General features: G+C 37.5%; 1 protein-coding gene across 1 annotated transcript; it reads left to right on the forward strand.

Moving 5' to 3' along the window:
• Positions 1-13,133: 13,133 nt before the first annotated feature.
• LOC134474445 (zinc finger protein 136-like) lies at positions 13,134-13,589 on the forward strand (the record flags this gene model as incomplete). Its single annotated transcript, XM_063242587.1, has 1 exon — positions 13,134-13,589. A coding segment is annotated over one exon (456 nt), but the record flags the coding sequence as incomplete, so codon positions are not given.
• Between the last annotated feature and the right edge of the window lie 1,399 nt (positions 13,590-14,988).

A 14,988-nucleotide genomic window follows, 5' to 3' on the forward strand; every position in this document is an offset into this window, starting at 1 on the left:
GTTAGAAGTGGTTTGAAAGGGCTGGGATTTAGCTCAGCTGCATAAGTGCCTGCCATAAAAGCAAGCAGTCATGAGTTCAATCCCCAGTACCAATAAAAAGGAAAAAGACCAAAAAAAAAAAAAAAAAAAAAAGAAAAAAGAAAAAAAAAGAAAAAAAATAAATAAATAAAAAACAAGTGGTGAGAAGCAGCTGTGTGGTCTAGAGCCTGTGTGCTTAGCCTCAGACCCTGAGGTCCATGAGTGCTAGCAGTGAGTCAACCTCTGTCCCTTTTACCTCTCGCTGGGGCCAGAACAGTTCTGGGTCCCTAGAACGCTGTCACCACTGTGATACAACCAGGCCACAAGGCCATTTTTGAAATCGCCTGCTGCCCTTGCTCCTCCAAGTCTGGGCCCAGGACGGGGCATGAGGAGACCCTGATTCCGATGTGGTTTCAAGCTGGGTGCAGGTGTAATAAGCTAGGTCTCTGCTCTCCTTCCTGTCTGCCACAGATCTGAAAGCCAGAAGTTTATAATTGTATGTGCTGCAGGACCTCGTAGTCACAACTGCTCTCCTTAAAGTTATGCATTTATGTATTTTGTGATCACCTAAATTTATACTATGTTCTCACATTTCCAACCCCATCACAGGTGTTGGCAAAGATTATGAGAATTCAGAGATGTGTACTGATATACTTCAGTGGGGGAAGGCTTTCCAAACACCTGGTGAACTCCTGTGTATGATAAATAACAGTGCAAAGAATTTCTGAGCATTCTTTATGTGACACATGTGCTCATAGACTATGTTTGTGAGAACAGCCATAGAGGTTTGAATTTTGAGAAAAATGAAGCAGATATAAAAGTGTCATCAAGCCAGGGTAAAGTGTGCTTGCTAAGGATAAATTCCAGAAAGGGCTGCCTGTTAAATTCTCTTTGAAAAATGCCTAAATTTAGTCATTTGCATGAACATATACACGTGATTTCCTTCTGAATTGAAAGGAATATGAGTGTCATCTCTGAATTAAGAGCTGATTTAATAGCTTGGTTGATCATATACATTGTTTAAATATGGAAATGCTCTGTAATGGACTTTACTAAATCGTGTAAAGAGATGCCCTAAATTGAAATTGTGCAGGGATATCAGTAGTTAAGGCATGAAGGGTTTTCTGCTTAGGGTGGATCAGATGAGCATGGAAAGGATGTGGAAGTGACGGGCAGGACACTGTGTGCAAATAGCAGGACATACAACAGAGAGGGTCTTCACTGAAAGTCAGGTAGTTCTTAGGGTAAGCATGAAGTTAAAAGTTAAATTATGATACCTTCCTTGAGGTGAATAGCACAAGCTCTGGTAACAATCAGTATTCCACATCCCTGTCAACCCATGAATTCTGTGTTGTTCACTTGAGATCTAGTTTTGATTATCTTGAATTATGACCCAGTATCATGAAGGTGAAATTTGAATTTTTTTTGTACCAAGGATTGAACTCATGATCTCAAGCTCACAAGTTAGGTTTTCATGCTGCTAGCTAAATACCCAGCTCTGAAACTGTTTTCTGTATGTTATAGATGATATCATCCATTTTCCTCAGAAAATGTTGAATATTGTAGAATTTTTCTATATTGTATGGCTATAACTTTTTAAAGCAAACCAAAGGTGTCTTATGCAGTCACTTTTCAAGTTTCACATTGTCTGTGCAGTATCTCAGTGAGGGTTTCTCTATTTCAGACAGCTCTGTAACTTATGCTAGCCCCAAACTCAAGGCAGTTCTCCTGCATCAGCCTCCCAAGATATATTTCTTATATCTGAATGGAAAGTGATCACTTATTGACACTGAGCTATAATTTGAAGCTTGCACCTGGTTTCATTGTTTATACGTTTTTTACCTACAGCAGTTTTCCATGAACATTTGAGTTATTATTTATGTACCATATTTGATGTTATTTATGTTTTGTTCTGTGAAACCAAATTCAAATATCAAAATGCTGCATAAGTATATTAATAACAAAGGACTCAGTGGCCTAATTGAGATTTGAAGATATATCATTGGTCTTACATCAAAGTGATTGATGAGATATTTGTCTGCCTCTGTGCTTTAAGGATGCTGGTCCTGCAGGCTCTCACTATGAGCTTGGCATTAGAGACAATGCACAGTGACTCTTTTTTTTTTTTTTTTTTTTTTTTGGCTTTTTTTGAGACGGGTCTCACTATGCAGTTCAGGCTGGCCTTGAGCTCACTTTGCAGCACAGGCTGGTCTCAAACTCGCAAGGTTCCTCCTACCTCAGCCTCCTGAGTGCTGGGATGACAGGTTTGAGCCACCAAACCCAGCACGCAGGGACTCTTGGAGTGACTCAGCATAAGAATCAGTGCTCCTATTTGGCTGTTACATTAGCTGTGAGTTGCATTATAGCATCAAATTTGCTGTCTCAAAATATGTGTATGTACAAGCAATTAATTCCCAAGATTTGGAATTAAGATTTTAAGAAATCAGTCTCCATTCAGCTGTTATGTGGGTTTTATTTGTTTAGTTTAGTTTGTTTTATTGAGACAGGTTTTCTCTACGTACATCAGCTAGATTTGAACACTTTATGGAGTGCAGAATTGCCCTAAGCTCAAAGCAGCCATCCTGCATCAGCCTCTTGAGTGCTGGGATTATAGATATGTGTGGTTTTACCCTAGAAAGTATTGAGGCTTGTAACTTAGCTGTGTTGTAGACTGGCATAATAGATGCCATCTTGAGCTTTGCATTTAACTAGTGCCCTGTATTTCACTCACAAAAATAGAAAATCACACAGGGTATAAGTCCCAGGAGAAAAGCAAAATGAGCTGTACCCAAAGAAAAAAATTAACCTGCTCAACAAAAGAAGCAGAATACAGTTGTCATCCAAAAATTATTATAAGTTTCTAGCTCAATGATTTCCAACAGGATCTTTTTGTGATTCTATCTTTTAAAATATCTGTAACTTTCCAGTTCAAAGCCTCTTCTTTAGATCCTGAAATGGGGATAGGGGTTTTTTATACAAGTGGTCCTGAGACCAGCTAATGAAATTCCACATTTCTCAATTGGTTTGCTTGTCTTCCTATATTGTTGTTCACAAACTCAACTCAAGCTGCAGAAACCTTTACTGACACAAGCAAACAACAGGATTAAATGACATTGCCACTGAAATGAAAGAATAATAGTGAAAAGCAGAGGAGAAAAAGACAACTGCCATGTGTTATAATGCCCACCTCTTTTCCCTAGTGATGAAGAGACTGAAACAGGAGAATGGCCATGTATTCAAAGACAGGCTAACCTACATAGTGAGTAGGCTGGCCAGAACTCCTAAGTGAGACTATGTCTTTAAATCAAAAAACTAAAATGAAAAACATAAACAACCAAGGTGACAGAAAGACTACTAAAAACAATTATAGAGCTGAGTGAAAGTTGACTTATGCAAAATGGGATTTATTGAATGATGCTGCAGAAGAAGGAAGGCTATGTAGTGGCATCCAGGAGGCAGTGACAAAAACAGATTTAGGAATGGCACCTACTGTGCTACAGCACAACAATGACCTCCTTCCTCCAATACATTTGCAGTTCACTAGAATGAGGACTTTTAAAAGCTCATGGAAATCTTAAATTCATGGCAAACAAGCAGCTTGAAATCCAGGCTTTGGAACATGGCCTTTAGCAGAATTTCATATTTAAATTGAAATCAGAAAAATATAATCCTACCCTGTTTGATGTCAAATGCACCAAGTTTAATGGCTCACAACATTGAGAAAGGAAGTCACAAACCAAAAGAGGTTCAAAAATTTTCTTAAAAAAAAAGAGAGAAGAATAGCCTTGAATTTTCAGGAGTGGTCTTCAGTGTTTTGGCCACAGACCTATCGTCAGGGGTCATTTATACAGGAAAGCCACAATGTGGGTACAGTGTGGGTCTCAGAATACATTCAACCTATAAACTTATGGCTGGCTTAACTAATATTATTCCTCAGGAGAACAAGTCAGCCAGAAAAGGTATGTGGGAAGAGCCAAGGCATTTTGTGGGAACAATAGTCCAGTTGTTCTGGTCATTGATTATGGTAATTGATGCCCATCTGAACTTCCTGGAGGAGGTGGTGGTAACTGTAGTACATTTCAAGCTGCTGTTTGTCTCTTCAGGAGCATGTAGACTGGGTCACTTCATCTTCACCTTCAGGTCTGGCTTTCTTCAACTGTGCCTGTAGCAGTGATTGTTGTATTTAGTTTTTTGCATTGACTCTTGAAGGTTCCAGTTCCTCTATGATTGTATATCAATTTCTGTCTACATTGACATCCTTTGCTAAAATCACAATACTATTTGAATGGTTAAAGTGATGTTTATACATTTAAAATATTCATTAATACAGGCCAGGGCTTTAAGCTCAGCAGGCAGAAACGTTTGCCTGAAAAGTGCTAGGTTGTAACTTTGATCCCTGGTACCTATAAACAAAAGTCATTAAAACTGCAAGGAAAGAAAATCATTTCATTTGTGAAAATGTAAGTTTACAAAATTTATCACTAAATAGGTCAAGGGCAAATTAAACATTGTTAATAGTCATATTTAGTATCTAAATTTGTTGATTCTCGGGACTGAGGTCAGTTATACAAGAAGCTCCCTGGAGAGCACAAGGTCATGAGTTCAATCCCTCATACAAAAAAAAAAAAAAAAAAACCCTCGCAGTTGTCAGTGATGCAGTGCTATGAGCACATTTATTGAAACTGATACTTGTTAATTAATAGGCTTAATGTTTCCTTTGTGGTCTATGAAATACCTGCAGATAACATGGCAATTACAGTAAATGATGTACTGTCCCCTACAGGATTGCTATTTCCTGAGTTGTTTTTATTTTTTGTTTTCCCACATACTTGAAAGTTGAAAATGTTGGCTGATGCTAGCTAGAAAAACTGTGATAATCATTTTTTTCAATTTAGTGATATATTTCCCTATATCCATTAAGAACATTTTATTTGCTACAATTACCCCAACTCAAATTGAAAAACAATTCTTAAAGTTACAGGCAGCTGAGTTAGTTAGAAATACAGGCAACCATACCATGATATAGTGGAATGAAATTCCTGAAATTCTATGTCTGGTATGAGTTTGTGTTCTCTAAAGTGCAAGAATGAATTTTAGGAACAACAGAGTTGAAGAGCAGAATATATTTATTGAGAGATAGAAAGTGAAAGTATTTTGCTCTAAATAGTATATTTTCAAATTGGGAGGTGGTACCAGGGGACTTTTACCTTGAAGTCACTTTCCTCTCCCCTATTCAACCTACCTGTGGCCAGAAAAGAATCTCAATCAGCTAGTTGCATATCAGCAATGCCACCTTTAATTAAGCACCACCCAAGTCAAAAACTATATGTATGTCGAACACATATTTCCAGAAGAAAAAGCCAGACCCCCAGTGGTCATGGGGTTCTCCCCATATTCTTAGAATAAAGGCCATTTTGACTTTGTATTCTCTTTTTTACTACACCAAAATTCCTATCTGAAAGCTTCTATCTGAGAAAAACAGGAGGGATTCTGAGCCTGTAGCAAAAGACTGTGTCTTTTCTAGAGACCTTATAGAATAAAATCATGTGATGAGATAGGTTTAAAGTGGGTTAGATTACTGAGATTACTGAGGAGGTAAATTAGCACAATAGAGAAGCAGAATATCAGAAATATAAAAGTGGCCTTTTATTTAAAGAATGTGGAGAGGAGCTCACAGCCACCAAGGGTTTGGCTCCCCCCCCACCCCCACTGACTATGGGTTTATGGGGTATATGTGAAATTTGACTGGATGTGGTGCTTGCAGGGGACATTGATGTCATGCTAGGAGCTGATTGGAATTTTCGTTAGGCCCCTGGGAAAGCAAGAGGAAGTTATATTCAAGGATAAAAGAGGAAGTGGCCATATGAGTAAGCATCCCTGATTTCACATTCTTCTACCTTGAACTACAACCATGAGGTCCTGTAATTGTTTGAAGGGCAAAGCTCTTTCAAGTACATCCTTTGGCTTGAATGAAGAAATCAAAACAAAAAATTTTTGCTATCTGTCTTCCTCCATGGCTGTTGGTAAATCATTCATAACAAATATTTTGAGTCAGTTCCTTAATGCATTGTCGATACCATAACCAAAATTACAGATCAGTTCAGTTTCAGAAAAAGAAGCAGCACTTAAAGGCAGGGTTAAAGTCTTCAATGCAAGTATTCATGGCATGGTGAGATCAACTATGTGTGATACAAACTATTACTGATTTCTCTGACTTCAAGAAAGTGAAAAGTTTATACTGATATTGTTATCCTGAAATGAATCTCCCGGTCTACTATGTCTGATATTAGGTTTTTGTCCTGTAAATTCAAAGAATGAATTTTAGGAACAACAGAGATTAAGAGAAGAATATACTTATTCAGAGAAAAAAGCTGCCTGAGAGAGAGAAGGTATCTTGAGCAGGTTGCCAAACACTGTCCATTCTAGGTACCTTTATAGAGTAAAATCATGTGGTGAAGTGAGTTTAAAGTGGGGAAAACTAGAAACTCACAATGCAGATGGGCATAAGATGGGACAGAGTTATGGTAGCCAATAAGATTATAAGTTCAGGTAAAGTTGATTTAATTGGGAGCAAAGGGGGAAGGGAGGCACATAGAAAGCAGGCATTCTTAGGTAGCTGTGTCTCTTCCTTTAGGGGTTTGGGAGGGTGACTCCTGAGTTCCTCAGGATGATAGGAACTATTTAGAATGTCAGTCTTTAGGATAAGGATACATTTGTTTAAATGGTGACTCCTGACTTCCTCAGAGTGCTAGGGAACTATTTAGAATATCAATCCTTAGGATATGGATGAATTTGCTTATCATTTGTCTTGAGCCTTGGCCCGTAGCATGAGGTGTCAGTCTTCCCCATAGTTGCAAGGTATCTGGTCTCCTGCATGGGCTCCTTGGGGGACCTACCCGTGTCTCATGCCAATAGTATTTAAATAACTCAGGACCTTGTTAACATCACTGTTTAGAAAATTGATTACAGATGTCTTGTGCTCTGGGTGAATGTTCTGGGGATGACACTGTGCAATGTACATACCATTGTTGCCCCTTGATTGACATGTTTTGGAATTTCATTTTAGTTGATGTGTTCTTTTTTCCTTGAAATCAAATGGATTTGAAAATTAAAAGCCTGAGGAAAGCTCTTCAGTACAAACATTCCTCTGTCGAGCTGAGATCACCACTGTAGAAGAATGGCAGATCCAGAAGTCTCTGCAATACAGTTTATTATTTGGGATCCTCTCTTGCACGGAGGGGCTCCATTCTCTGTTTATTCTTGACTCAGAAGGAGGGCAGTAGAGCAGGAGTCAATCAGTGATGAAGGGGCAGGCTATATGAACTGTCCAATCAGGTGGGCCACTGCTGGCTGTGACTTCTGTCTGTTCTGGTGTCTCAGCATGATTTATCTGTTCTGAGTACAACAGTGGTAGCAAAATGCTTGCTGGATCTCATTTAGTACTTTTGATGTCCTGTGGCCTGCTTGGCAAAGAACCTGAGAGACCCTGTAGCCATGGAATGGTGAGGTTGTGGATAGGTGCCCAGAAATAGCGTGGATTGGGCAAAACCAGTTACAAGAGTTTAGGAGTAGTTCCAGTGTCTGGAGCCTCAGGTATTCAGTTAGCTTCAGCTCCTGAGGTCCTCCAGCATTGTCCATGGGTCATTCACTATCCCTTTTGCCTCTTGCTGTTGGCAAGGGTAATTTGGGGTCCCCAGAACCCTGACTTCACTATGACAGCAGCAGACTCAAGTATCATCTTTGAAATTCACTGCTAGCCTGGTAATTCCACCATCTTAGTCATTGGGCAGAGCTTGGGAAGACCCTGGATGTGATGCTTTTGTAGCTTGTAGAGCAGTAATGATCTAGGTCTATGCTCTCTTTCCGCAGAGTAACAGATCTGGAATGTCCAGAGTTTATTAATGTATGTAATGCAGGACCTCCTAGCCACAATGGCTCAACTTAAACTTGGACTTTTTTTGTATTTATAGTGATCTCCTAAATTTATAGTATGTTCTCCTATTTCCATCCTCATGACAGGTAGTGACAAAGGTCTGAGAATTCAGAGATATGTAGTACTGTGCCTCAGCGGAGAAAGGCTTCCCAAACAACTGGTGAACTCCTGTGTATTATACAGATCAGTGCAAAATAATTTCTGAACATACTTAATTATTTAGGTGGCACCCTTGCTCACAGACTAGGTTTGTGAGAACAGCCATAGAGTTTTGAAGTCTGAGAAAAATGAAGTAAATATGAAAGTGTTATCAAGGACGGGGTAAAAATTTGTGAAGGACAATTTCCAGAAAGGGCTACCTGTTAAATTCTCATCGAAAAATGCCAAAATTTACGCATTTGCATGGTCAAATACATGTGATATCCTTCCGAATGGAAAGGAATAGGGGTGTCACCTCTGAAATAAAAGCTGATTTAGTAGCTTGGTTAATAGTTTAAATATGGAAATTCTCTACAATGGACTTATCTAAGTGGTGCAAATGAGAAGCCCTAAATAGAAATTTTGAGTGATATCGATAGTTAGGCATGAACGGTTTTCTGCTTAGGATGGATCAGAGGAGTGTGGAAAAGATGTGGAAGTAACTGACAGGATGTAGGCAGCAAATAGCAGGACATACAACAGAGAGCGTCTTCACTGAAAGTCAGGTAGTTCTTAGAGTAAGTGTGAATTAAAGTTGGGTTCTGATTGCTTCATTGAGGTGATCAACACCAGCTCTGGCAACAATCAGTATTCCACATCCCTGTCAACCCATAATTTTTGTGTTCCATACTTGAGATCTAATTTGATTATCTCTAATTATGCCCCATTGTCATGAAGCTGAAATTTTCAGTTTTTTTGTACCAAGGATCAAACGCATGACCTATGCTTTCCAGGTAGGTGTTCATGCCACTGAGCTAAATACACAACTATGAAAATGTTTTCTGTGTAGTATGGACGATATCCACATTGTTTCTGAGAAACTGATGAATATTGTTGGAATTTTTCTGTATTGTATGGTTATAAATTTTTTTAAAACTAACCAAAGGTGTGTTATGCAGTCTCTTTTTAAGTTTCACTTTGTCTCTTCGGTGTCTCAATCAGGGTTTTCTATTTTAGACAGCTCTGTAACTTAGGAAAGCCCCAAATTCAAGGAGGAAATCCTTCACCACCCTCCCAAGATATATTTCTTATATTTGAATTGAAAGTGATCACTTGGTGACAGTGATGTTTAATTTACAGCTTGTGCCTGGTTTCATTTTATATACATATTTTTAAAATACAGCTGCTTTCCACTAACACTTGAGTTATTATTTATGTACCATATTTGATGTTATTTATGTTTTGTTCTATGAAACCAAATTCATGTTTCAAAATGCTGCTTAAGCATATTAAGAACAAAGTACTCATTGGCCTAAATGAGATTTGAACAGACATCATCTGTAGTCTATCAAAGTGATTACTGAGATTTTTTATTTAATTTTGAAATTGGTAAAATAGAACAGAACAAGGCAGCATAAGGTCAACTAAGATCACACAGTGAAATTGGTACACCACTTCACAACAGGTTACTGGGATAACAGTAATAGGTATCACAGTATATTTTGTTATCTTTGTCATAGTTGTTCTTTAATCACATATATCAAAATGAGATGAAATGCAGAACATTATAGAACTTATCAAAACAGAATATTCAATTGAGCAGTACCATTAATCAGAATAGAGTGAAACAATAATAAAAACATTTTCCTTCAAAGAGATAGTAGAAGGAAGTCCCCCTTATTTGCCATGGTCTAATTCCCAGGAGATGCTCAGATTTCTGGTTCCCATTTGCTAATGTGGGGTGACAGGAGAAGAGGGGTAGGGAAGTGGGATGTTTGATTCTAGGTGGTGCATCAGTAGGTTCACTATTGCTTACTAGGGAGACAGGCTGGTTGTTTGGTTTCACAGCGCCCTAAGTTCCAACATAGAACGGATCTTAGGAGCTGCTGCTGGTTATCCCCCTGGAAGGGCTGCAGTTTTCCAGACTGCCACCACTGACCGGGGAGGGGAGGTGCTTGCTTGGCTTCCCAGGCAATTGATGAGACATTTATCTGCCTCTGTGCTTTGTGGTTGCTGGTCCTGCAGGCTTCTCACTGTGAGCTCTGCTTTAGAGAAAGTGCACAGGGAATCTTGCCATGACTCAGCACAAGAATCAGTGCTCCTATTTGGCTGTTATATTAGCAGTGAGTTGCAATCTAGTATCAAATTTGCTGTCTTCAAAAATGTATATAGACACAGAATTAACGACCAAGACATAGATTTAAATTTGAACAAATCAGTCTTCATTCAGCTGTTTTGTTTGGCTTTATTTGTTGAGTTTAGTGTTGTTTTATTGAGACAAGCTTTCTGTATGTATATCAGCTGGATTTGAACGCCCTATAGAGCCTAGAATTGCCCTGACCTCACTGATGCCTTCCTGTCTCGCCTTTTGAGTGCTGGGATCATAGATATGCACCACTGCACTTTGCTTTTGATTCAGATTTGTAGGAGAGAATTTAAGATATCGCAAACCTGGGGTCTCAACCTTCCTTTGAGAAATATATGTATGATCCTTTAGGAGGTGGTGACCTTTGAGGATGTGGTTGTGAACTTCAGCAGTGAGGAGTGGAGTTTGCTGAGTCCATCCCAAAAGAACCTCTACAGAGATGTGATGGGTGAAATCTTTAGGAACATGGCTGCAATAGGTAAGGATGAAATCTTTTTGGCACTCATGCTGTCAGAATATTGTTTGTTGCTCATTAGTGCTGATTTGTTAAAAAGAATATGAAAATATTTTTAAAAATAGCTCCGACCTGGACACATTATATCATAAATCTAAACAAAATCTATTAATTTGTATGTATTACTCAACTGAGTCCTGGTATTTCTATGTCTACAATTCAGGAGGACTTGGGGATATCCAGGAAGCTGAAAAAGAATGCAAAATTTACTGGAGATACTTAAGGTAATTCACACTCACAAGGAGAGGAATGTTCTTGAGTAACTAGTGAGTCAGCAGAAAAATGACCACCAAAGAAATGAGGCACCATTCAATTTAATGTCAGCAATATTCTCCAAAGATGTATAAGCTAGTGTATATATGAGGGAATTAAATCATGAAAATGTATGACATTGCATATAGATCTGTATGAAAGGTATACACTTTGAGTTATGACATTCTGCCTTCAGTTTTTCTACCCATATATACATGTGAATACAACACATTCATTATCTAACAATTGCTAAGATTGCAATAGAATTTGAAATAAAACTGAGTGCTCATGTTTCCAAGCCATGCTCTAGACAATCGGCGATTCTGACTAATATTCTTATTAGGCTGGTGGAATGTTAGTGCACTCATTTTGAATATCAGTATGCAGTTGTCTCTAGAAATTGATCCCCTCATACTTGTCCTGGATATTTTTAAAATCTCAAAATCTGCATAAAATACTTATACATGCTTACTCATATACTAAGCAGATCAAGTTATAACAGATCAGGCCTTGAAGCTTATCTATCTATCACTGGATTTGTGGAGAAGGAAAATTTTAATAGACGACTCTCTGTGATTTTACATGCTTGTAAACCCAGCACACTAGGAATCAGATTTTGCAGAATGGCAGTTTCAAGTTAAACTTCACAGCTTAATGATCTATGAAAGTCTCTTAAAATAGATTTTTAAAAAGCTATAGATTTATGCTAATATCTGTTGCTCATTCCCAGCCCAGAATCGAAAAAATGTGTTATATAATGTCAAAAAATAAATAATATAATGTCATTTGCCATAAGAATTAGATGGGTCTTTCCCCCATCAATTCAGTGAAATAACTCAGCTATAAAACCTAAAAGGTCACTGGCTTTCTTTTAGATGAGAAACCAAAATACAAAATGTGGAAAGAAATGAAACAGAGTTGTTAGAGAAAAGTAAGACTGACCATATGGAAAAGGGAACTATAGGTTAGGGACAGAAGGGAGATTGTGATGGGGAAACATATGAGAATAATCTGCATGTGATACACATATGTACCCATTCCCAAAGTGAAGGCAAAGATTATGCATTTCAAAGTACCAACTTTTAAGATTTCCAAATGTGTACCAGTCTTTTGGTAATGGTTGTTTTCAACATATCTTACAAGGCCATTCTGTTGCTTCTTGGTCAGAATTTCTTAGCAGGCATTAAAAACAGAACTTGATATTAATGCAGTCATTAAACAGAGACCCATTTCACTGTGAATTTTTCTTTTTTTAAATTTAATATAAGGAAAGATTAAATAAGACAAAATAAGTAGAAATAATACTGCTTTCAATGTGAAAAAAACAGTAAGAAATTGCAAGATGATGATTACAAATGCTGATCATAGAAATAGTTATGAAATACAAAAGTGAAACATATGAAGTGGGGATTCAAACAGCGAGACTGCAAACAGTTTTGTTCAACTCTCCAACAAAAACTTAGTAATATGGTTATAAATACTATATGTGATTTTTTCTTTCCAGAAATGACAAGCTAGGGAAATCTTATGGACATACATCTTGGAAGCAGTGTAAAGAAGTATTCCTTTGTACTGCAGAAGGTAATGTGAATGTGAAAGAAACAAAAACACACCACGATGTTCAGATCCATGAAAAATATTGTAGTGGAGAGAAACCCTATGTATGTAAGCAATGTGGGAAAGCTTTTACCAGACCTGGACGTTGTAAGGAACATGAAAGAATTCACACCGGAGAGAAACCATATGTATGTAAGCAATGTGGGAAAGCTTTTAACACACGTGCACATTGTAAGGTTCATGAAAGAATTCACACTGCAGAGAAACCCTATGTATGTAAGCAATGTGGGAAAGCTTTTACAAGACCTGAATCTTGTAAGCAACATGAAAGAATTCACACTGGAGATAAACCATATTTATGTAAGCAATGTGGGAAAGCTTTTAATATACGTGCAAGTTATAAGGTTCATGAAAGAATTCACACTGGAGAGAAACCCTATGTATGTAAGCAATGTGGGAAAGCTTTTAGCACACAGGGAGATTGTAAGCATCATGAAAGAATTCACATTGGAGAGAAACCCTATGTTTGTAAGGAATGTGGGAAAGCTTTTACCAGACCTGGATGTTGTAAGAAACATGAAAGAATTCACACTGGAGAGAAACCATATGTGTGTAAGCAATGTGGGAAAGCTTTTACCAGACCTGGATTTTGTAAGGAACATGAAAGAATTCACACTGGAGAGAAACCATATGTATGTAAGCAATGTGGGAAAGCTTTTAAAACATGGGGATACTGTAAGCAACATGAAAAAATTCACACTGGAGAGAAACCCTATGTATGTAAGCAATGTGGGAAAGCTTTTAACACACGTGCAAATTGTAAGGTTCATGAAAGAATTCACACTGGAGAGAAACCCTATGCATGTAAGAAATGTGGGAAAGCTTTTACCAGACCTGGACGTTGTAAGGAACATGAAAGAATTCACAGTGGCGAGAAACCATATGTATGTAAGCAATGTGGGAAAGCTTTTAACACACGTGCAAATTGTAAGGTTCATGAAAAAACTCACACTGGAGAGAAACCATATGTGTGTAAGCAATGTGGGAAAGCTTTTAAAACACAGGGAGATTGTAAGAAACATGAAAGTTCACATTCAATATAAAACCAGGGTATATAGGCATCATGAGAATGGTTTCAGCACATGTACATATTGATTAATGCATGAAAATATTCACACTGGGCAGAAGACTTACATATGTAAGGAATGTGGGAAAGGTTTCAGCAGAAATGCTCATTGTCCAATACATTATAAAATTTGCATGGTTGAGAAACCCTGTGTGTATGTGAAGAATGTGGGAAAGCTTTCACCACACATGGATTTTGTAAAATACATCTATGACTTCACACTGGTGAGAAAGCCTATGTATATAACAATGTGGCAAAGCTTTTACTGCATATAGTCATTGCAAAACAGATGAAAGAATTCACACTGGGAAGAACCACTGGCTACGTAAGCAAGTGGAGACACTTTCAGCAGCCAGATTGTAAGGGAAATACATGAAAAAAAAACTCACACAAGAGATAAATCCTATGTGTTATGGGAATACTCTCAGCATACTTTATCATTGTTACATATCTGAAAGAGCTCACTAGGCAGAGATGATATGTGGATTACCAATGTGAGAAATATAGCAATCCATGTTTCTTGTTAAATACATAGAAAAAGCATCACTGTTCAGACAGTTTAGATCTAAGTTTACTTTAAAAATCCCAAGGAGATCTGAAGAAATAATCAATACAGAAGTTAGATGTCAATATTTCTTCACAAATTTTCCAGAAATGACAAATCTGTGGTGCGGCTCTCCTTAGGTGCACATGTTGTATGGTTTTCAGTTAATCACTTGTACCTCTCTAGATTTATTGATCTAGATGTTTTTGTGCTTCAACATGGCATCTTGTAATTAAACATGCTAAACTGAAATGGGCTTTTCACTTTCAAGTATGGATAGTGCCTCCATAATTAATATTTTGTCTTTAAAACTTAAATTTTGTATTTTCTGAATTGTAATGTTGTTTATTTAAAGAGAAAAAAGTGTAGAAATAATACAGAATTTCAGAAAAATAAACAATAAGAAATCACTAGTTGATTAGTATTATATTGTCATCTTAGAAGTAGTTGTTCAAGTTACAAATTTAAAGCATACAAAGTGATATTCAAATAATGACACTGTCACGGTTCACCTCAATGATCCACCAAAAAGTTATTAATATGCCTATCTGTCCTACACACTTTTTTTTCTTAAAGAGGGTAAGATTAAACATAGCAAAACAGAGCAAAACAGTTCATAAGGAAACAAGTTAAGGAAACACAGATTTCAAAGCAAGTCCACTGGAAATGTTCACTGTGTATCTTACCGTCTGTAGTTTTTTTCCAAATAGTTGTTCCCATCTTCACACACATTGAATATATACTGAATATTATAGAACTA

The sequence above is a fragment of the Cavia porcellus genome, unplaced genomic scaffold (assembly GCF_034190915.1).
Source record: "Cavia porcellus strain 051 isolate PalLab524CR breed Dunkin Hartley unplaced genomic scaffold, mCavPor4.1 scaffold_32, whole genome shotgun sequence".
Classification (NCBI taxonomy): domain Eukaryota; kingdom Metazoa; phylum Chordata; class Mammalia; order Rodentia; family Caviidae; genus Cavia; species Cavia porcellus.